At 40.7% G+C, this 24,812-nt stretch overlaps 1 protein-coding gene across 1 annotated transcript in view; it reads left to right on the forward strand.

Annotated features, from left to right (window-relative positions):
• trhra (thyrotropin-releasing hormone receptor a) overlaps positions 1-18,021 on the forward strand; it is a 33,723-nt gene extending 15,702 nt beyond the window's left edge. The window contains exon 2 of the mRNA XM_061916403.1: positions 17,034-18,021. Coding sequence (XP_061772387.1) covers positions 17,034-17,498 — 465 coding nt within the window. The 3' untranslated portion in view covers positions 17,499-18,021. The remainder of the gene's footprint in view (positions 1-17,033) is intronic.
• The last annotated feature ends 6,791 nt before the right edge of the window (positions 18,022-24,812 follow it).

Below are 24,812 nucleotides of genomic sequence, written 5' to 3' on the forward strand. Positions count from 1 at the left end.
CTGCGCCACGCCGTCGTGATGAGTACATGTTGCTCTTTGTTTACACTGAACTGACTTAACACTAAGCTACTAAAGGACACGTTTATATTTAACTCCCTACTAACTCATTAGATAACTTGCCACTAGCATATTTTGACTCAGTTATTAGGTCTTACTTTGGCGTGCAAAGCCGGGTGGATCCTGCAAATGATGCGCCATACCAGACATATTAGACCCTTTAGCTGCAACTCTGTTTTGGTTTTACAAATGGGTGAGACATTGTCTTCAATGACACACATACACTTCAGCTTTTTTGGAGGTGAGGACAGTTCGCTGTTTTGTCCTGCTGTCATTTTTAAAGGCCTACTGAAATGAAATTGTCTTATTTAAACGCGGGTAGCAGGTCCATTCTATGTGTCATACGTGATCATTTCGCGATATTGCCATATTTTTGCTGAAAGGATTTAGTAGAGGGCTTCGAAGTGGCAGAGGGCTTAGTGCGTCTGCCTCACAATACGAAAGTCCTGAGTAGTCGTGGGTTCAATCCCGGGCTCAGGATCTTTCTGTGTGGAGTTTGCATGTCCTCCCCGTGAATGCGTGGGTTCCCTCCGGGTATTCCGGTTTCCTACCACTTCCAAAGACATGCACCTGGGGATAGGTTGATTGGCAACACTAAATTGGCCCTAGTGTGTGAATGTGAGTGTGAATGTTGTCTGTCTATCTGTGTTGGCCCTGCGATGAGGTGGTGACTTGTCCAGGGTGTACACCGACTTCCGCCCGATTTTAGCTGAGATAGGCACCAGCGCCCCCCGCGACCCCAAAGGGAATAAGCGGCAGAAAATAGATGGATGGATGGATGGATGGTTGGATTTAGTTGAGAACATTGATGATAAAGTTCGCAAGTTTTGGTCGCTAATAAAAAAGCCTTGCCTGTACCAGAAGTAGAAGCCGATGTGCGCGTGACGTCACCGGTGTGAGGGCTCCTCACATCCTCACATTGATTACAATCTCGGACACCAGCAGCGCGAGCGATTCTGACCGAGAAAGCGACAATTTCCCTATTAATTGGAGCGAGGATGAAAGATTTGTGGAGTAGGATAGTGAGAGTGAAGGACTAAAAGAAATAAAAAAAGAAAAAGACGAGGGCAGTGGGAGCGATTCAGATGTTATTAGACACATTTACTAGGATAATTCTGGAAAATCCCTGATCTGATTATTGTGTTACTAATGTTTTAGTGAGATTATAAAGTCATACCTGAGTGAAGCCATGGAGGAGCCAAGAAAGTCGCAGCTGCCTCTTTGACAGCTGCAGGACGAACGACACAAGCTCCGCTCATGTTTATGGTAAGAGCCAACTTATTACCACAATTTTCTCACCAAAACCTGCCGGTTGACATGTGGTACAGAAACATGTTCGCTTGACCGCTATTGTTCCATATTAAAGCTTCACAACAAACAAAGAAACACCGGCTGTGTTTGTGTTGCTACAGCCGGTCGAAATACACAACTTTTCACCAAATGCATTCTTCTTTATAGTCTCCATTATTAATTGAACAAATTGCAAACGATTCAGCAACACAGGGGTCCAGAATACTGTGTAATTATGCGATTTAAATCGGACGACTTTTAGCCGTGTGTGGTGCTGGGATAAAATGTCCGCTACAACCAATAACGTCACAAGCACGTGTCAACAACATAAGCGTCATCATTCCGCGACGTTCTCAACAGGACACTTCACGGGAAATTTAAAATTGTAATTTAGTAAACTAAAAAGGCCGTATTGGCATGTGTTGCAATGGTAATATTTCATCATTGATATATAAACTATCAGACTGCGTGGTCGGTAGTAGTGGGTTTCAGTAGGCCTCTAAAGGAGAACTGCAATTTATTTTTTTTTTTTACTGTCATTCACAATCATTATGAAGAAATGAAGACTGATAGATTTTTTTGACATGCATTCTAAATATTAAATAACAGTTTAAAAAAAGTAATCTTACAGTGGAACCAGACAAAACAACATCCATCATCATGTCTCCCATATTGATTGTGAACGAAGATAGGCAAAATCGCGCCCCCCCAAAAATGTGCAGTTCCCCTTTCAAGCTACATGTATATCGAGTAAGGGAGACTAAAACACACGGTAAAGAATTGTGATGTTTTCAATCACGGTTCTTTCTTTCTTTCTTTAGGTAATTTTGAACATGAACACACTTACAGCATAATACATCACACAAATTCATATCATTCACTTTACATCAGGGGTCACCAACGCGGTGCCCGCGGGTACCAGGTAGCCCGTAAGGACCAGATGTGTCGCCCGCTGGCCTGTTCTAAAAATAGCTCAAATAGCTGCACTTACCAGTGAGCTGCCTCTATTTTTTAAATATTATTTATTTACTAGGAAGCTGGTCTCGTTTTGCTCGACATTTTTAATTCGAAGAGACAAAACTCAAATAGAATTTGAAAATCCAAGAAAATATTTTAAAGACTTGGTCTTCACTTGTTTAAATAAATTCATTTATTCTTTTACTTTGCTTCTTATAACTTTCAGAAAGACAACATTAAAAATGATTTTAGGATTTTTAAACACATATACCTTTTTACCTTTTAAATTCCTTCCTCTTGTTTCCTGACAATTTAAATCAATGTTCAAGTAATTTTTTTATTTTTTATTGTGAAGAATAATAAATACATTTTAATGTAATTCTTCATTTTAGCTTCTGTTTTTTCGACAAAGAATATTTGTGAAATATTTCTTCAAACTTATTATGATTAAAATAAAAATAAAAAATTATGGCAAATGTAGAAAATCTGTAGAATCAAATTTAAATCTTATTTCCATGTCTTTTGAATTTCTTTTAAAATTTTTGTTCTGGAAAATCTAGAAGAAATAATGATTTGTCTTTGTTAGAAATATAGCTTGGTCCAATTTGTTATACATTCTAACAAAGTGCAGATTGGATTTTAACCCATTTAAAACATGTCATCAAAATTTAAAATTAATTTTTATCAGGAAAAATTACTAATGATGTTCCATACATTATTTTTAAATTTTTTTCAAAAAGATTCAAATTAGCTAGTTTTTCTATTCATTTTTTTCAGTTGAATTTTGAATTTTAAAGAGTTGAAATTGAAATTAAACTATGTTTCAAAATTGTTTTTGAATTTTTTTCGTGTTTTCTCCTCTTTTAAACCGTTCCATTAAGTTTTTTTTTCATCATTTACTCACGACAAAAAACCTTCCGTAAAAGGAAAAAAAAATGTACGACGGAATGACAGACAGAAATACCCTTTTTTTTTTATATATATATAGATTTATTTATTAAGGGTAAATTAAGCAAATTGGCTATTTCTGGCAATTTATTTAAGTGTGTATCAAACTGGTAGCCCTTCGCATTAATCAGTGCCCAAGAAGTAGCTCTTGGTTTCAAAAAGGTTGGTGACCCCTGCTTTACATCATGTCCGAAAAGGAGTAGGAAAAAGCAAAGCTTATTTAATCAGACCCCTTTCCCACTTCAGAGCGTTTACATATATATACATCATTTACTGACCTTTTCATAATAAATTGACGTCTCTGAATCAGTATATACAACAGTTTTGTTATATGCAGTTAATTAATTCAGACATTATTAACATACGGTTGATAGGAAAACCGGTAAAATCGTGGCATCAATAGGCGAGAGTGAACTTTGCACCCGCCAGAAAAAAAGTCTAATTTTAAATGTCAACACAACAAATTTGCAACACAGCAATCTGAAGAAAATATAAGTTGTTTAAATAATTACCCTCGGATCAAGTAATAACTAAAAAAACCCAAATGTAGTGCAAAAGTCATGGGGAGAAAATGGTGCACATCTTAATTTAGATTTTTTTTTAAATTTTAATTAAATTCTGCCATTTAGTACCCCTGGCAACTGCCCTGTCTTGTGCAATAAATCATGATAATGTGCCAGATTACAGTAGAGTAAACCCTCGTTCATCACTGTTGATTGGTTCCTAGCCTGACCGTGGTGAACTAATTCATTCGCAAGGTACAGATTATTATTCTGATCAGGGTTTTATGGCTGCCACTTACGATACCAATCATCCATGAGTGAGATCAGCTGATACCAACCATTACCGATCATACCTGTCAACATTTGTATTTCAAAATATGGGACATTATCATCACAAGTTGCCTTTTAATAATAAAATACAACTTTCTTGGATGTTTTGTAGACAAAACACATATCACTCTGCAATTAATTTTCCCAACAAGCACCGAGTGCTGCAGTGAACGCCTCCTCACGCAGCAGTCCCAGCTGCAGTCAGAGCAGCGAGGAGGCCCACACCCCAGTGAAATGTGCATGTGAAAAGCCCGCCTTGGTTTACAGAGCGAGATTTAAATGTTTCTTCAATGTCACCGTATAAAAAAATCACTGCAACATCCCAATCCTATTGTTCATGTTAAGGAGCCAGTCACTAGATTTGTGAATGTCACAATCATCCAGTATTTTGATTAAATGTGGTACTCTAACATTTACCAACTCGGAACAAGATTGATTTGAATGTTAACAATGTAAAGAATCAGCAGAATAAAGTTCATGCATCTAATCTAATAAGCATATTTTAAACTGACACTACGTTATTCCCAATCTCCTACAGCGTCCATTGCAATCAATTATGTATGATAAAACCTGAAGTGTAAACAACTGCATGCTCTTTTCTAGGTAAAAATAAGATTTTGTTTTATTTTTAAAGATATTTACACAAGGTCAATCAAAAATGTCCTTTACCATTTAGGAATTAAAACTATAAGGAGGTTATGTGTACAAGATGAATATAATGCATATTTACTTGTTTGTGGGCTTCACGGTGGCAGAGGGGTTAGTGCGTCTGCCTCACAATACGAAGTTCCTGCAGTCCTGGGTTCAAATCCAGGCTCGGGATCTTTCTGTGTGGAGTTTGCATGTTCTCCCCGTGAATGCGTGGGTTCCCTCCGGGTACTCCGGCTTCCTCCCACTTCCAAAGACATGCACCTGGGGATAGGTTGATTGGCAACACTAAATTAGCCCTAGTGTGTGAATGTGAGTGTGAATGTTGTCTGTCTATCTGTGTTGGCCCTGTGATGAGGTGGCGACTTGTCCAGGGTGTACCCTGCCTTCCGCCCGATTGTAGCTGAGATAGGCACCAGCACCCCCCGCGAACCCGAAAGGGAATAAGCGGTAGAAAATGGATGGATGGATGGATTTACTTGTTTGTATACTCATAACTATTAAATCAATTGAAATTAATTAGAAAGTTAACACTTAAATTGCCTGCCTATTCATTTATTTATTTATTTATTTTTAATATATTGAGCTGGTGTATACAGTGAAGGCAAAATAATAATTAAAAAAAAAAACTGTCACAGTTGAAATACTTACAGCTGCTACAAGGTTTACAACAACATTGATAGCAAAGGATGTTTAGTGTTAAATTTGTGGTTTAATTTGAATTACCAGTGAAATGCTTACTTACTTATTGCTATAAACAAGGTGTTCTTCAACTTTTAACAGTAGTGTGTGTATTACGCACCTGACTCTGATTACGGTGGCGTTGCCTCTCTGTTCCGCCACATCCTCCGCCTCCTGGCCTCCATCTTGAGCCGGCAAAAGAGCGTCACGTCCCGTTGTCAGCCCGTCGGCTTTGTCTCTCCACAGTCATATATTTATTACCAACACTGTTTGCGTCATAGCTGACATAGCAAATAGTTTGTGATTATTTGCTTTTAGACAAATGGCTTATGGTCGGAACCTTGGAAACACCTGGTGTAAGTAATGACCCTGACATTTAATACCCAATGTAGGTCTTTAACATGCTAAAATTACTAAACAACAATGTTCATGAAGGACATCAGTGTTTCAAGTTTATGACTCAAATTGGTTAGGTTTAGGCCGTAAGTTAAGTTCGTCTCTCAAAAAATTCTCAATTACCCTGAAAGGCCTACTGAAACCCACTACTACCGACCACGCAGTCTGATAGTTTATATATCAATGATGAAATATTAACATTGCAACACATGCCAGTTTACTAAATTACAATTTTAAATTTCCCGTGGAGTTTCCTGTTGAAAACGTTGCGTGTTTGTGACGTTATTGGATGGAGCGGACATTTTAGCCCAGCACCACTTGCGGCTAAAAGTCGTCTCTTTTCATTGCGCAATGACACAGTATTTTGGACATCTGTGTTGCTGAATCTTTTGCAATTTGTTCAATTAATAATGGAGAAGTCAAAGTAAAAAGATGGAGGTAGGAAGCTTTAGCCTTTAGCCACACAAACACACAGTGTTTCCTTGTCTAAAATTCCCAGAGGTGAAGCTTTACTATGGATCAGAGCGGTCAAGCGAACATGGTTCCCGACCACTTGTCAACCAGCATGTTTCGGTGAGAAAATTCCAGTCTCTCTCAGAGACTGCGTCAACACACCCTTGGACACACCCCTCTGAGTATTAGGTACTATTTAACTCACTAAAACACTAGCAACACAATAGAAATATGAGGGATTTCGCAGTATCATCCTAGTAAATGTGTCTAAAAAACATCTGAATCGCTCCTAATGTAATCACCTTTTTTTTTTTTTACTTTATTTTATTTATTTATTTATTATTTTTTTTCTAGTCCTTCACTCTAAATTTCCTCATCCACAAATCTTTCATCCTCGCTCAGATTAATGGGGAAATTGTCGCTTTCTCGGTCCGAATAGCTATTGCTGCTGGAAGCTCACATTATAAACAATGTGAGGATGTGAGGAGCCCTCACACCAGTGATGTCATCGTCTGCTACTTCCGGTAAAGGCAAGGCTTTTTTATTAGCGACTAAAAGTTGCGAAATTTATCTTTATGTTCTCTACTAAATCCTTTCAGCAAAAATATGGCAATATCGCAAAATACTCCCCATTTGAATAAGAAAATCTCATTTCAGTAGGCCTTTAAAACAAAAGTATTGGCTGAATTTTTAATGTGTGTTTTGGAAGGGGAACTGATCATATAAAAAGCATGAATTCAAATACGATCCAAATTTAAGTTACTAAAAAGCAACAATTTACCATGTTCCGTAAAACCATTATCTTTTTTCAGGTGGCTAAAAACATGTTGATAGAATCCAAGCTAATACTGCCATTCTTTTATTTTGCAAAATTTTTGCACTGAACAGGAAATTATGTGTGCCACATTTTAATGTTCTTTAACAAGTCAGTAGTGCTATTGTGGTACGCTGGTTAGTGATAATAAGGATGTTGAAAACATGACAACATATGTCGACGTATATGGACAATTTTTGATGGAATTAAACATATTTGGCTCTCAAATTTGCTGTGAAGAAAAGTGGCCAACCTGCAAGTACAGGCCATGTATGTCAACGCTGATGTCGCATGTTGTATTTCTAAAGGCGCAAACTTAAAGGTAAATCTACCAAACACTAAAGGCTCGTAAAAACCTTTTACTCCTTTACAGAGCTGTATGTTTGTTTATTGGATGAAGGGAATAAACCTTATTGAATGCATTGAGGGTGTGGTAACAGAGGATCCCTTTCCCCATTGGCCGATTTTAATCAGTTAATTTTAACTCAAATAGGATTTTATCTGCACAGGCAGATGCATGTTGTTTGATGAACGCACACCCACAAATACCCACGCACATATGTTGGTCGGGATTAACTGAACCACTTTGGACACAAGTAAACCAGTTCTGTGTATACTTTTTAGATTAACCAAAGGTCAAGAAAGGATCTGGGATTAGGTTTTGCTCACAGATGACGCCGAAAGCATTGATGTAATGCAGCTTGTGTAAATGTCACTTGTCTGTCTCATTCGAAATAACTCACTGTTGAATACAAAACTGAGCAACACTTTATTTGCTTGCCATCTTTGTCAGCCAGAGCTCTTGTGAAATAGTTGTTGAAACATGTGCAGTGTGTCATCATGATTGGTCGTCATGTTATTATTCGAGATTGAGAAATATTTACATATATTAACATTATGACCAGTTGTATGTTAACAATGGCAACAAGAAAACTGTCACATCGACACTATGATCCTTCAGGAATCAGGAAATTAGCAGTGATCGGCAGTAGCAAGCTACATGTAGCAAAACTCAATTTTCCAGTAGCTTCACTACATTTTTGACTTAGACGTAGACTTAGACTTCCTTTTTATTGTCATTCAAATTTGAACTTTACAGTACAAAGAAGAACGAAATTTCGTTGCATTAGCTCTTGGTAGTGCAGGATTAAAAAAAGCAATAAGGTGCAGATATAAATGAATAGATTACTGGACAGATATATACATTGCACTTTAGCATATGCATCCAGGTTTATGGATGTATGTTATATTGTCTTTTTTATTCCAGCGAGTTAATCCATTTTGGGGGGAGTTGAGGGGATAATTTGATTATGATGCGTTCAAGAGTCTTACGGCCTGAGGGAAGAAGCTGTTACTGAACCTGGAGGTTCTGCTACGGAGGCTGCAGAATGTCTTCCTAGAGTCCAGCAGTCTAAACAGTCCTTGGTGGGGCTGGGAGGAGTCTTTGCAGATTTTCTGAGCCCTGGTCAGGCAGCGGCTTTTTGCGATCTCCTGGATAGGAGGAAGAGGAGTCCTGATAATCTTTTCCGCCGTCCTCACCACTCTCTGGAGAGACTTCCAGCCTGAGGCATTGCAGGCTCCAGTCCAGAACAAGTAGCGATGTTTGTAGCTCAGCTATTTTTAGACCATGTTGGGAGGTAGCTTACATCAAAGCTACAAGCTACGAAGAGAGAAAATGGACTGCAAAACCAGGCCCCACCAAAAAATGGTAAATTGTACAATGACCTGAATGAATAAGAACATCCATACTTGCGGAGAAAATCTATGATGATTGGTTGGTGTTCGTGTGATGAATCACAATTGACTAATGTTGAGACGAAATATTACGGACTGGCCAATGAGAGGCAAGATTAGTCTGGTCATCGAAACCAGGAAGCAAAATCATAATGGACACACATTCTGTAGCTGTGGGGTTCTGTAGCTGAATACATGTCATACCAGGGGTCATAAATATATATATATATATATATACATATATATATATATATATACGGTACACAAACATTTCTGTTCGGTACGTACCTCTGTTTAGAGGTCACGATTCGGTTCATTTTCGCTACAATAGGAAAACAACAAAATATTAATTTTTGGGGTTATTTATTTACCACATCGCCCACCTCAACCACGCAGGGAGGGGGGGGGGGGGTGGTTGGTGCTCGCGGGGTGTATAACATAGTCAGGAAATGTCATGGATGCAAAGGATTCTGGGTATTTGTTGTGTTGCGTTTATGTTGTGTTACAGTGAGGATTTTCTCCTGAAATGTGTTTGTCATTCTTCTTTTGTGTGGGTTCACAATGTGGCGCATATTAGTAGGAGTGTTAAAGTTGTTTATATCACAACCGTCAGTGTACTCTGTGTCACCCAGTATGCCTTGCAATCTCATACATGTGCCGATAGAAGCAGCGAAATGCATGTGTCCGGTCGGCACGTAAATAGCATTCTGTGAATGGCGGGCACGATGACGTTCAAGAGGACGCAAATAGCATTCCGTGAATGGCGGGGGCGATGACGTTCAACAGGACGTTAAGAGTAATATCATCACGGCACGCCCTTGATTTTGTAGTCCGAGTGAAAATTGGAGAACGTTGACGTCCGGAAGAGGCATTGAATTCCGGAATCTCCCCGCAACAATCTGGGGGGTTGGCGATTGTGCAGCTGAGCCGCATCAGAGTTGCCAAAGAGCCGCATGCGGCTCCGGAGCCGCGGGTTGCCGACCCCTGCACTAGATAGAGCCGCAGGTTGCAGACCCCCACCCCAGACAAACGTTCCTTCTCCTCACAATGACAGCATTTCTGTCTCATTGTGTCAATTAATGTGTCTGTTCACCTTTAGTGGTATATTCAGTTTTTCCCCGCCAATTCCTCAACTCATGGAAATCATAGCTCGGCCTTACGTTCCAAACTGATAAGTAACAAAGACAAAGGAACATGATCTGAGCAACATGCGCTCCAACTTGTATTAAATCAACCAAACGGTTATATTTTTTTTAATTAACTGTTCCATCTCTAGTCAAAGCTAAAAATAATCATAAACAAAAAGTAGTGGGACAAGGTCAAGGTCCTCATGTGGACCGCGAGCCACCTATGGAAGTTATTTTATCGAGAGTCGCCATAGCTAAAACAATGTAACACTTAATCTTGAATGCAAAACATATTCCACACTATTGTTTGTTCCTTGGGCATGTGCCTCACAATACGAAGGTCCTGCAGTCCTGGGTTCAACCCCAGGCTCGGGATCTCTCTGTGTGGAGTTTGCATGTTCTCCCCGTGAATGCTTGGGTTCCCTCCGGGTACTCCGGCTTCCTCCCACCTCCAGAGACATGCACCTGGGGATAGGTTGATTGGCAACACTAAAAGGCTAAAAATAATCATTAACAAAAAGTAGCGAGACAAGGTAAAGGTCCTCATGTGGACCGCGAGCCACCTATGGAAGTTATTTTATCGAGAGTCGCCATAGCTAAAACAAGGTAACACTTAATCTTGAATGCAAAACATATTCCACACTATTGTTTGTTCCCTGGGCAGCACGGTGGACAGGGGTTAGTGCGTCTGCTTCACAATACGAAGGTCCTGAGTAGTCCTAGGTTCAATCCCGGCTCGGGATCTTTTTGTGTGGAGTTTGCATGTTCTCTCCGTGAATGCGTGGGTTCTCTCCGGTTACTCCAGCTTCCTCCCACCTCCAGAGACATGCACCTGGAGATAGGTTGATTGGCAACACTAAAAGGCTAAAAATAATCATTAACAAAAAGTAACGAGACAAGGTCAAGGTCCTCATGTGGACCGCGAGCCACCTATGGAAGTTATTTTATCGAGAGTCGCCATAGCTAAAACAAGATAACACTTAATCTTGAATGCAAAACATATTCCACACTATTGTTTGTTCTCTGGGCAGCACGGTGGACAGGGGTTAGTGCGTCTGCTTCACAATACGAAGGTCCTGAGTAGTCCTAGGTTCAATCCCGGGCTCGGGATCTTTTTGTGTGGAGTTTGCATGTTCTCTCCGTGAATGCGTGGGTTCTCTCCGGTTACTCCAGCTTCCTCCCACTTCCAAAGACATGCACCTGGAGATAGGTTGATTGGCAACACTAAAAGGCTAAAAATAATCATTAACAAAAAGTAGCGAGACAAGGTCAAGGTCCTCATGTGGACCGCGAGCCACCTATGGAAGTTATTTTATCGAGAGTCGCCATAGCTAAAACAATGTAACACTTAATCTTGAATGCAAAACATATTCCACACTATTGTTTGTTCTCTGGGCAGCACGGTGGACAGGGGTTAGTGCGTCTGCCTCACAATACGAAGGTCCTGAGTAGTCCTAGGTTCAATCCCGGGTTCGGGATCTTTTTGTGTGGAGTTTGCATGTTCTCTCCGTGAATGCGTGGGTTCTCTCCGGGTACTCCGGCTTCCTCCCACTTCCAAAGACATGCACCTGGAGATAGGTTGATTGGCAACACTAAAAGGCTAAAAATAATCATTAACAAAAAGTAGCGAGACAAGGTCAAGGTCCTCATGTGGACCGCGAGCCACCTATGGAAGTTATTTTATCGAGAGTCGCCATAGCTAAAACAATGTAACACTTAATCTTGAATGCAAAACATATTCCACACTATTGTTTGTTCTCTGGGCAGCACGGTGAACAGGGGTTAGTGCGTCTGCCTCACAATACGAAGGTCCTGAGTAGTCCTAGGTTCAATCCCGGGCTCGGGATCTTTTTGTGTGGAGTTTGCATGTTCTCCCCGTGAATGCGTGGGTTCCCTCCGGGTACTCCGGCTTCCTCCCACCTCCAGAGACGTGCACCTGGGGATAGGTTGATTGGCAACACTAAATTGGCCCGAGAGTCTATCTGTGTTGGCCCTGCGATGAGGTGGCGACTTGTCCAGGGTGTACGTCGCCTTCTGCCCGATTGTAGCTGAGATAGGCACCAGCGCCACCCCAAAGGGGATAAGCAGTAGAAATGGATGGATGGATGTCTGTTCCCTCCCCTCACCAGTCATTTATACGTCTGAATATAAGTATGTTTGGCTCTCTTCTATCCTAATGAGTTTGTAATGAGCTGATTTTTGTGTATTTTGCTTCATCATGGGTGTCCAATCCAATTCCAGCTCATTTATTAGCTGCACCTCGTAATCCTGCTGCTATCCTATCAGCTCCACCAATTATCAGATATATTATTGTGTATTGTGCCAGCATGCCACAGAACAATAAAAATACATAAATGCAAAAGAAGAAGGAAAAAAAAAAACCCTTGAAGGCTCTCAAAATCCCAATCTTGTCTGAAGGCAGCACTTCACCATCAGGATAAAATTTCAAGATGCAGTCATTGTTCTACTGCTGGTGCCATCAAACATCTTAGCAATCACTACAATGAGAAGAGAAAATATTTACTGTATTTGGAACGACAGCTAAGGACGCTTTGGGTCATCTTATTGTCTGATTATCAGAGTATAGCAGGAGGAGGTCTGGGACGGGGGTTCAATTATGAAAAGGTGTTGAAGTTAGCACCAAGTAATATGGAAAGATAATAAATCTTGTCATTTCCAACTTCATGCTGATGCATTGATTTGAAATATTTTTTTGTATTATTCTGACAGGAAAATCCACCTGAGGCATGTCCTCATAGTTTAGTTGTATCTCGATATCCATCCATCTTCTTCCGCTTATCAGAGGTCGGGTCGCGGGGGCAGCAGCGTAAGAAGGGAAGCCCAGACTTCCCTCTCCCAGCCACTTCGTCTAGCTCTTCCCGGGGGATCCCGAGGCGTTCCCAGGCCAGCCGGGAGACATAATCTTCCCAACGTGTCCTGGGTCTTCCCCGTGGCTTCCTACCGGTTGGATGTGCCCTAAACACTTCCCTAGGGAGGCGTTCGGATGGCATCCTGACCAGATGCCCGAACCACCTCATCTGGCTCCTCTCGATGTGCAGGAGCAGCGGCTTTACTTTATCTTGATATTTCACCACAATTGTTTTTGATAAATCAATCAAATATGTTTAAAGTGTAGATTATGACTTTAATTTAAGAGGGTTCCAAGGCAAGGTATATTAAAGGCCTACTGAAACCCACTACTACCGACCACGCAGTCTGATAGTTTATACATCAATGACGAAATATTAACATTACAACACATGCCAATACGGCTTTTTTAGTTTTCTAAATTACAATTTAAATTTCCCGGGAGTTTCGTCTTAGAAACGTCGTGTAATGATGCCGTGTATGCGTGACGTCACAGGGTTTTAGGAAGTGTGAGCGCTACGCACACACACAGGTAAAAGTCGTCTGCTTTAACGGCATAATTACACAGTATTTTGGACATCTGTGTTGCTGAATCTTTTGTAATTTGTTCAATTAATATTGGAGAAGTCACAGTAGAAGGATGGAGTTGGGAACCTTTAGCCTTTAGCCACACAAACACACGGTGATTCCTTGTTTAAAATTCCCGGAGATGAAAATTTACTATGGATCACAGCGCGGTCAAGCAGACATGGATCCCGACCAAATGTCAACCAGCAGGTTTCGGTGAGAAAATTGTGGTTAAAAAGTCGGTTCTTACCGAGTAAAAGCTGAGCTTGTGCCGTCCATAGCTGCCGTCTACTCGCCTGAGACACTGTGCGTCAACAGCCGGCCGTGGTACTATTAAACTCACTAAAACACTAGAAACACAATAGAAAGATAAGGGATTTCCCAGAATTATCCTAGTAAATGTCTTTAAAAACTTCGGAATACGTCCCAATGCTATCGTGTTTTGTTTTGTTTTTTTTCTCGTCCGTTGCTATCAATATCCTCAAACACAAATCTTTCATCCTCGCTCAAATTAATGGGGAAATTATCGTTTTCTCGGTCCGAATAACTGTTTTTGTTGGAGACTCCCATTAAAATCAATGTGAATATATGAGGAGCCATCAACATGTGACGTCATCCTCTGCGACTTCCGGTAAAGGCAAGGCTTTTTCAGGAAGTACCAAAATGGGCGAACTTTATCGTCTATTTTCTCTACTAAATCCTTTCAGCAAAAATATGGCAATACCGCGAAATGATCAAGTATGACACATAGAATGGACCTGCTATTCTCGTTTAAATAAGAAAATCTCATTTCAGTACGCCTTTAAATGGCAATACAATGAGACATCTAAAGGGAATTTCAACTGAAAGTAGGGACATCATTGTGAATATATCAATCAATCAATCAATGTTTATTTATATAGCCCCAAATCACAAATGTCTCAAAGGACTGCACAAATCATTACGACTACAACATCCTCGGAAGAACCCACAAAAGGGCAAGGAAAACTCACACCCAGTGGGCAGGGAGAATTCACATTCAGTGGGACGCCAGCGACAATGCTGACTATGAGAAACCTTGGAGAGGACCTCAGATGTGGGCAACCCCCCCCCTCTAGGGGACCGAAAGCAATGGATGTCGAGCGGGTCCAACATGATACTGTGAAAGTTCAATCCATAGTGGCTCCAAGACAGCAGCGAGAGTCCCGTCCACAGGAAACCATCTGAAGCGGATCATATATAATCCATAGAGCATATTTATAGTCTATAAAGACTAAAGTTAAGTTTGCTGTCATGATCCGTTGCCCGAGTCATGTATTGCTTAGTTTAGTAATTGCCTTAAAGGCCTACTGAAATGAGATTTTCTTATTTAAACGGGGATAGCAGGTCCATTCTATGTGTCATACTTGATCATTTCGCGATATTGCCATATTTGTGCTGAAAGGATTTAGTAGAGAACATCGACGATAAAGTTCGCAACTTTTGGTCGCTAATAAAAAAGCCCTGCCTTCACCGGAAGTAGCAGACGATGATGTCACCCGTGTGAGGGTTCCTCACATCCTCACATTATTTATAATGGGAGCCTCCAGCATATAGAGCATTTTCCGTTCGGGCTCCAGTACTCTGGAATGCCCTCCCGGTAACAGTTCGAGATGCTACCTCAGTAGAAGCATTTAAGTCTCACCTTAAAACTCATTTGTATACTCTAGCCTTTAAATAGACTCCCTTTTTAGACCAGTTGATCTGCCGTTTCTTTTCTTTTTTTCCTCTGTCCCACTGGAGGGGGTCCGGTCCGGCGGCCATGGATGAGGTGCTGGCTGTCCTGAGTCGGGACCCAGGATGGACCGCTTGTCCAGAGCCGGGACCCAGGATGGACCGCTTGCCTTTGTATCGGCTGGGACATCTCTGCGCTGCTGATCCGCCTCCGCTTGGGGTCGTTTCCTGCTGGCTCCACTGTGGACGGGACTCTCTCTGCTGTGTTGGATACACTTTGGATTGGACCCTCACAGTTGTGTTGGTTCCACTATGAATTGAACTTGCACAGTATCATGTTAGACCCGCTCGACATCCATTTCTTTCGGTCCCCTAGAGGGGGGTTGCCCACATATGCGGTCCTCTCCAAGGTTTCTCATAGTCATCATTGTCACCGACGTCCCACTGGGTGTGAGTTTTCCTTGCCTTTATGTGGGCTCTACCGAGGATGTCGTTGTGGTTTGTGTTGTGGTTTGTGCAGCCCTTTGAGACACTAGTGATTTAGGGTTATATAAATAGTCATTGATTGATTGATTGATTGATTGATAATGACACCGAAATGCTGTCATTGTGAGGAGAAGGAACATTTGTCTGGGGTGGGGTCTGCAACCTGCGGCTCTTTAGCGCCGCCCTTGTGGCTCCCTGGAGCTTTTTCAAAAATGAATGAAAATAGAAAAAAGTGGGGAGGAAAAATATATTTTTGTTTTAATATGGTTTTTGTAGGAGGACAACATGACACAAACCTTCCTAATTGTCAGACATTCTTTTGTGTTTATGTTGTGTTACGGTGCCGATGTTCTCCCGAAATGTGTTTGTTATTCTTGTTTGGTGTGGGTTCACAGTGTGGCGCATATTTGTAACAGTGTTAAAGTTGTTTATGTCGCCACCCTCAGTGTAACCTGTATGGCTGTTGATCAAGTGTGCGTCACTTATGTGAGTAAGAAGCCTCATACAACATGTGACTGGACCGGCACACAGTTAATATGATTAAAAAGCGGATATTAAAGGCAGCGTCATCACGGCACGCCCTCAGTATTGTTGTCTGGGTGAAAATCAGACAGTGGTTGACCCCGGAGATTTTCAGGAGATTTTCAGGAGGGGCACTGATATTGGGAGGGTTGGCAAGTATGCAGCTGAACTACGTCAGAGTGGCCAAAGCAAGCGGCTCCGGAGCCGCGGGTTGCTGACCCCTGCCCTAGTATATCTCCCAGCAGAACGCGCCCCCAGCTGGAGCTGTCCAGTACTACAATGGTTTTTATTAATCCTGGCATTACAATAACATTAGCTCCATATAATACAAATAACGGTGCTCTACTGTTGCCATTAATAATAAACATTTTTAAGTTGCGAATATAAAATGACATAGTAATAAAAGTCAAGAGCTTACTCTGCTAATTACAATCTCTAAATTCTACATCCTATCACTTATGCTGCTTCCGTGTGTCCATCTGCATTTTGAGGAAACGACCACCGCATAAACATGAGAACCCGATGTGACAGTTAGCAAGGTTGGTCATGAAAAAGGGAGGTTTTTTTGGGGGTTGGTGCACTAATTGTAAGTGTGTCTTGTGTTTTTATGTTGATTTGATAAAAATAAAAATAAAAATATATTTTTTAATTAAAGTTAATACAAAATTCTTCTGCAGCCCGGTACCAATCGAGCGGTGGTTGGGGACCACTGAAATAGTTTACTCGCCGCTGGACAGCACAGTTAAAAATATCAACTCAGTGTTAAATACTAAATGAAAAACATTTGATTTTACTAACACACATCAAAGTACCAAGGATTGGTACTGTTGAGTACAGGTATTGATTACCAGGTACATTGAAAGGTACCCAAACCTTCCCACTGTATTATGAATTAATGGTTTGCATGTACAAATGTGTTGTTATCCATACTGCATATATTAACACGTTTTACTGTAATAGGTCACAAAGATGCTGGCCGTGGTCGTGATCCTTTTCGCCTTACTATGGATGCCCTACCGGACCTTAGTGGTGGTCAACTCCTTCCTGGACAAGGCCTACCTGGACACGTGGTTCCTGCTCTTCTGCCGCCTCTGCATCTACTTGAACAGCGCCATCAACCCGGTCATTTACAACGCCATGTCCCAGAAATTCCGCGCAGCCTTTAAAAAGTTGTGTCACTGCGGTCCTCAGCGGCTGGAGAAACCTGCTTCATACAGCATGGCGCTCACCTACAGTGTCATCAAGGACATATCCAACGGGGAGAGTCTTGACCACTTCACCACGGACATAGAGGAGCTCCACACCCCGAGCGACCAGTTTGTACCCACTCTACCAACTGCCAAAGAGATTCTGTTTGAAGAGCCTCTGCTTTTGGGAAATATGTCTAAACTTAGTGAAAGGGGATCACCGGAAGTCAGTGAATAAATGAATCTGATACATTTTGCACCAGAGATTTAGAGGTCTTAGCTTATGATCAAGATGCATAAATCATATCAGGATTGTTTACAGCAGATACCCCATGTAAGGAAATAGTGCATTATTTATCCTGTTTGACCTCCCACTTGTCTCTAAGCATGGTGAACCCAATGGAAACTCACACGAGACTGAGCGGCAAACTACAGCCTGCCCTTAGACACTGTTAGTAAATGACCCCCAGAATACCATTATATGAGATGAATCATATTTTGTATTTATTTATTAGGGGTGTAACGGTACACAAACATTTCGGTTCGGTACGTACCTCGGTTCAGAGGTCACGGTTCGGTTCATTTTCGGTACAGTAAGAAAAAAACAAGATATAAATGTTTTGATTATTTATTTAACAAATTTGCTAAATCTTCCACCAAAAATATATTTCTTAGTGGAATATTTGATGTGAAGTAACCGGAAACTTGGATAGGTGAATAATTCATAATAACATTGATTTTGATTCAATATTATGTTTTGAGCAATGACAGTTTGAAAGAAAAAGAAAAACAGCTTTTGTTTGTTAGTCACCGTTGCAACTTTTTCTAAATTACATTTAGCCTTTAAGCTTTTTTAGTTCACTTTTTTTTATGTTTTTGTTTATTTTAATAGTATTTTTAGGATGTGCCGTGGGCCTTTAAAACATTAGCTGTGGGCCGCGTTCAAAGGACTCCGGCTTATTAGTGATTCCCAAAGCCCAAAAAAAGTCTGCGGGCTATAGAGTGTTTTCCATTCGGGCTCCAGTACTCTGGAATGCCCTCCCGGTAACAGTTCGAGATGCCACCTCAGTAGAACCATTTAAGTCTCACTTTAGAACTCATTTGTATATTCTAGCCTTTAAATAGACTCCATTTTTAGACCAGTTGATCTGCCGTTTCTTTTCTTTTACTCCTATGTCCCACTCTCCCTTGTGGAGGTGGTCCGGTTTAATGGCCATGGATGACGTACTGGCTGTGCAGAGTCGGGACCCAGGATGGACCGCTCGTCCAGAGTCGGGACCCAGGATGGACCGCTTGCCTGTCTATCGGCTTGGGACATCCCTACGCTGCTGATCCACCTCCGCTTGGGATGGTTTCCTGCTGGCTCCGCTTTGGACTGTACTCTTCGCGGCTGTGTTGGATCCACCATGGATTGAACTTTCACAGTATCATGTTAGACCCGCTCGACATCCATTGCTTTCGTCCTCTCCAAGGTTCTCATAGTCATCATTGTCACCGACGTCCCACTGGGTGTGAGTTTTCCTTGCCCTTATGTGGGCCTACCGAGGATGTCGTAGTGGTTTGTGCAGCCCTTTGAGACACTAGTGATTTAGGGCTATATAAGTAAACATTGATTGATTGATTGACTTTTGACACACCTGCTAGAGATAATAAAACATCTGATATATCTATGGGTAAAAAGCAGAGCCTGGCGACGCATGCGCGTTTATCATAACTCTCTCGCTCTCTCTGTCTCTGCCCCGAATGTTGCTGCGCACACCACTTTTTTGGGGGGGTTTTAACCCCTTCTTAACCCTGAACGTAAGTTTAGAATACATGCACCCCTAACTTAAAATGCCGGACATTCGAGGCATTTAAGAAACTCCACCTGGACAGACCCGCAAAGAGGACATATCCCGTGAAAAGAGGATGTGTGGTCAGTCTATCATAGCCCGATGCTAGCATGCCGTGTGTTGTTGTTTTTTTTGATTGATTGAAACTTTTATTAGTAGATTGCACAGTACAGTACATATTCCGTACAATTGACCACTAAATGATAACACCCGAATAAGTTTTTCAACTTGTTTAAGTCGGGGTCCACGTTAATCAATTCATGGTGCCTCGGTGTGCATTGTTTACAAAACGTGCGGTGCGCTACTTAATATGTCCGTGTCGTTCGGTACACCTCCGAACCGAACCGAAACCTCCGTACCGAAACGGTTCAGTACAAATACACGTACCGTTACACCCCTACTATTTATGCATATTATGGGCCTGGTCTACTAAAGATTTATGTTTATTAAACATGCACAAACTTGATAATGCATGCAAATGGGATCTACTACTAAACTTGTGCACACAGGGGATTATGTCTCTTAAAAAGGAAGATTAAAGAGTGCAATCTACTTTACATAGCATTTGTTTTTATGTACAGTACAGGCCAAAAGTTTGGACACACCTTCTCATTCAATGCGTTTTCTTTATTTTCATGACTGTAGAGCTGTGGTTCTTAACCTTGTTGGAGGCACCGAACCCCACCAGTTTTATATGCGCATTCACCGAAACGTTCTTTACTGAAAAATAAGATGTTTTTTTTTTTCAAATTCAAGACAAAGTTGTATGTTTTTGGTAACACTTTAGTATAGGGGAACATATTCTAAGTAACAAAGACTTAATTTAGAGTTATTTGGACACTAGGGGAACATATTCTAAGTAATAGAATATGTTAGTTATTTGGTTAGGGTCAGGGTTAGAGGGTTAGCGTTATAATAAGGCCATGCCGAATAAGGCATTAATTAGTACTTAATGACTTGTTAAGAACCAATATATTACTAATTTGCATGTTAATAAGCAACTAGTTAAAAGTGAATATGTTCCCCATACTAAAGTGTTACCATATTTTTTTTTTACTGGTGCACAAAATCAACCGTGCATGAACATCACCTTGTTCAAACAACAAAACTAAGATAGCGCATAAACTCACAACAAATTACACAGCGGCAAATCAGTCAGCTGTTGCCGTATCTGTAATATGCCAAAAGGGAGAAATATGTATTTATACGAAGAGTCGGGTGTGTTTTGATCTCCGCCGAACGCCTGAGGTCGACTCACCGAACCCCTAGGGTTCGATCGAACCCAGGTTAAGAACCACTGCTGTAGAGGTTGCCCTTTAGTGGGTTCTTCTGACCACCACACACTGCCAGGAGAGCCCGGATTTCTGGATATAACACTTGTTTTACTTTCATCAAATGGTGCACAATATTTTGCTTTTCAGCAAAGTGTATTCCTCTCCGTCTGCGTCTCTCAGCAGCACCGCCAACTCCAACTTTTTGTCTCATCACGGCTGCTGCTAATAAAGGCGACAGGTGATTAGATAACAAGGCCCACCTGGGCCATCTATGCACCTGTCGCTGCCTTTGAGGCCGGTCCTGACACACCCGTTCCGTGGCTGGCACACAGGCCACGCCCCCCTCCATTATGACTATTTACATTGTGGATTGTCACCAAAGGCATCAAAACTATGAATGAACGCATGTGGAGTTATGTACTTTTTATATATGTCCATTGTGGTTTCCATCCATTGCTTCAAAGTTGGGCTCTCCTGGGATAGCTCACCAAATGTAAACAAATGCTGTGGGTGGATCTACACATGACATCCACTGTAATGATACCAAGTACAGGAGCGTATCTAGTCGATGCTACTATGATTACATCGATATTGTTTAGCATCACAAAATCTTTTTTTTTTTTTTTTTTTAATTTATATTATGTTTATAAACTCAAGAAATATGTCCCTGGACACACGAGTACTTTGAATATGACCAATGTATGATCCTGTATCGGATTGATACCCAAAAATAATGTAAAGTATCAAAGAACAGAAGAATAAGTGATTATTACATTTTTACGTAAGTGTAGATAGAACATGTTAAAAGAGAAAGTAATCAGATATAAACAGTAAATGAACAAATAGATTTATAATTCATTTTATACCACTTCTCCTTAATTTGATAAAATAATAAAATGGAAAATGATCATATGTCAGCGGCTAAATTAGGAGTCTTTGTTTGTTTACTTACTACAAAAAGGCAAGTTGTCATGTATGTTCACTATTTTATTTAAGGACAAAATTGCAGTAAGAAGCATAAGATTTTTTGTTAAAATAAAGCCAATAATGACATTTTTTTGTGGTGCCCTTTAGTTAGAAAAGTATCAAAGTACCGGAAAGTATCTAAATACATGTTGGTACTGGTAAGGTTACCAACATATCTGTATCTGGACAATACTAGTGTCCACATATTTGGACTGTCAGAAATAAAAGATAAAAATATTAAGACACATTTTGTATTCAGCAATGACATTTTATAACCGCTGGATGATTAAGAGGCGGAATAAAACACATTAAACAGATTTGTTTTGGTGTTTATTGTTTTTTTTTTTTTTAGATCCGAAAATGTATCTCCTATTCAAAAAAAATTCTTGCAAAATACAAAATATTTTGCATTGGGCTCATCCCAGTCGTCACAACACCAGAGCACACGATCAGCTTGCCTAGAGTAGGTTCTGTTGTCTCGATCAAGCTTCAATAAAGCCTAGTTATATGTTATATTTGTATGCTGCATGTCAACAGCATGATGAAAAGCCAAAGGTTATGATGCCATAAAATGTAGAGAGAAATGAGTGTCTCCATGGCAACAGGTTGCAAAAATGTCATTTAAATAGGGTGATAATCACCACTTTTGTACTTGTTATCAATTGTACACACAGTCTGAGTACTGTTGATCCACAGGAAGCCCACTAATAGTACACACATCATAGTTTGCACATGCTATTTGTTTGGATCTTAATAGATCAGACCCCGTATGCGTAATAGATACCAGAAAGTAGACTAAGACTAAAATCACCACTTATTGCCATGTCTTTTGGGTGATTCAGACATGTTAAAACCAGGGAAGTAAGTACAGTAGTAGTGTTCTCACAGAGGTTTAGTCAGATGTTGTACAATACGTACTGTACTATAATATTTAAATGCTTGCAGTGTGCTAACTGAGTCAAAAAAGCTTCTTTTTTTTAATGAAGCACGTTCCAAGCATAACCACTATTTTACAATTGATGGCGTTTCCATGCCAAACGTAAACTTTCGGTCATGTTTTGCAGAGTGTGTTGTGGCTGGACTCGCTTCGGAATTGAACGCCGCTTTGTCTGTGCATGCCCTTGTAAAGTTGGAATGTATAACATTTACTCTTTTGTTTTGTACAACTTCCTACTATATTCCTGTGAGAACTTAGACCGATCGAATTGTGTACACAATAACGCTTAAAATGACACATGCAGGGTTGTTTTGGTCACTTGGGGGAAAAAAAAAAATGATGGTCCTTTCTTGCAGGATTTTTCTCAGTTGCCAGTGAAAAAGGACTGTAACAGTTGTCGCAGTAATTTATTGATATTTTAAATAAGACTGCTGAGAGCGGCATTTCCGTGATATGTGTTATGAAAAATGTGCAAAGCCATGATGGAATGTGTAAATAAATCTTGATAAAGTGCCACACTGTCCCCTGCAGTATGTATATAGCGGGTGTTGCTATTATTAGAAGGTACAAAGCAGCTCCAGTGGGAATGAAGAGTTTCTGCAAAGTGATGTTTTGTTTTTTAGTCCACTCTGTAGAGCAGGGGTAGGGAACCTATGGCTCGCGAGCCAGATGCGGCTCTTTTGATAACTGCATCTGGCTCTCGGATAAATCTGAGCTGAGACTGTTAAAAATAACGTTCAAAATATAAAACATGCTCATGCATTTGAATCCATCCATCCTTTTTCTACCACACTAATTCAAGAAGTTGCAATAAAAGTAAGAAGTGATTTATTTATTATCGGTTAGTTTAGGGTTTGCCCTCCTGGGGGTTCTTCAGACCACCAAGCACCGACATGAGAGCCTGTTTCAGTGTTACAATATTTTTTTATTTAGTTGCTTTCCAGAAATTGTCTTTTTCCTCTTCCGTTCTCGCTCGCACTCTGGCTCCAGCCCCAACCCCGTCCCCCCTCCTGGCTGCTGCTTATAAACAAAGCGACAGGTGATTAGATAAAAAGGCCCAGGTGGGCCTTCTATGTACCTGTCGCTGCAGGCCCGCAGGCCACGCCCCCTCCACAGTTAGCTTCAGAATAACAATCATATTACAAAGAATGAGAGACCTATTATACTCTAGAAATGTTGGTCTTACTTAAAAATGCACGCGTTTAGTCGTGTTCAGTGTTGAAAAAATATTATACGGCTCTTGCGGAAATACGTTTTAAAATATTTGGATTATTGGCTCTCTCAGCCAAAAAGGTTCCCGACCCCTGTTGTAGCGCTTCGATTTGTGCTCGGTAATGGAAAATCATTTCAGTATTGTGTTCCGCAAATGTACATTTTTGGAAAAGAAAAACAAAAAAAAAGCTGGTTTTGATCCATTCTGTTGTGTTTTGTCATTTTAAACCAGTCAGAGGAAAGGATTTGCATTCAGAGTGAAATGTGTGGAAGACTAAAAAAGTATTGTGTTGTATAGCCTTCGTTGTGAAATAGCATCATTCTGCACCTTCACATCTCCCTCTGCTTTGTGTGCATTTTTTTAGGCATTCTACCAAACTGCTGTTCTGTGATGTGTATAATGCACCAGCACAATATTTTGTCTGATGGTTATTCTTCTTACCTATCTGATGCTTTGTGCATATTTCTATGTCAAAACAACTTTGTTGCTTTGTGTTCTCTTGTTATTGATCATGTTGATTTTTTTTGTATCGTTCTCAGTCTGTAATAAATAGAGAAGGTGACAGTCGTGCAAAGTGCATTATTGCCCATTGTTCATATAAAGGGGTTGGAGGCACGTGGGTTTGTTAAAAGTTCCCAACTTGAGATTTTATTTTAAAAAAATAAAGGTAGGCCCACTTGTTGATTATAAAATATGTAAAAATCTAGTGAAACGTTGTCTGTGATAAATATAGTGAAAGCATGTATCCAACTAAAGCCACTGTTGTGTAATGCAGCATTGCATGCAACTTGGTAGGATAGGATAGGTCTTTATAGTCATTGCACAAGTACAACAAAACTTTGTTTTCAGCACAAACCTGTTCAAGATTAGACAAACAAACAGTGTACAGGGTTACAGAACAAGAACGCTGATGAATCGCCATAAGGTGCCCCGTAACAGATGGGAAAAAGGTAAACGTTGGGGAAGGATGAGTAAAGAAAAATACAATCTAGACTGGGCTTCTAAGGGGGCCCAGTCTGGAGTGGGAAAAAAACCTCCATAGCAAAGCATATATACATATTACGACATACATCTCGAGATATCTAGCAACAGAGGTGGTAGGCCGCAGCTCTCAGGCGCTGACCATCCATTCATCACCCCTATGGGATTTGCGTCAAGGGCATTGGGTTGGGGGGGTGGGGTGTGTATGTGTGGCGTATACTTTTGTGGCTGTGTGTGAGTGTAAGCTCGTAGTGTGTCTCTGTTCCGCGGCCGTGATGTATTGTGCAGTCGCTAGTCCAAAGTCAACAACAAGTATGTGTCCATGAGAGACAAGAAGGGAGTTTGTTGT

The sequence above is a fragment of the Nerophis ophidion genome, linkage group LG11 (genome assembly GCF_033978795.1).
Source record: "Nerophis ophidion isolate RoL-2023_Sa linkage group LG11, RoL_Noph_v1.0, whole genome shotgun sequence".
NCBI lineage: Eukaryota > Metazoa > Chordata > Actinopteri > Syngnathiformes > Syngnathidae > Nerophis > Nerophis ophidion.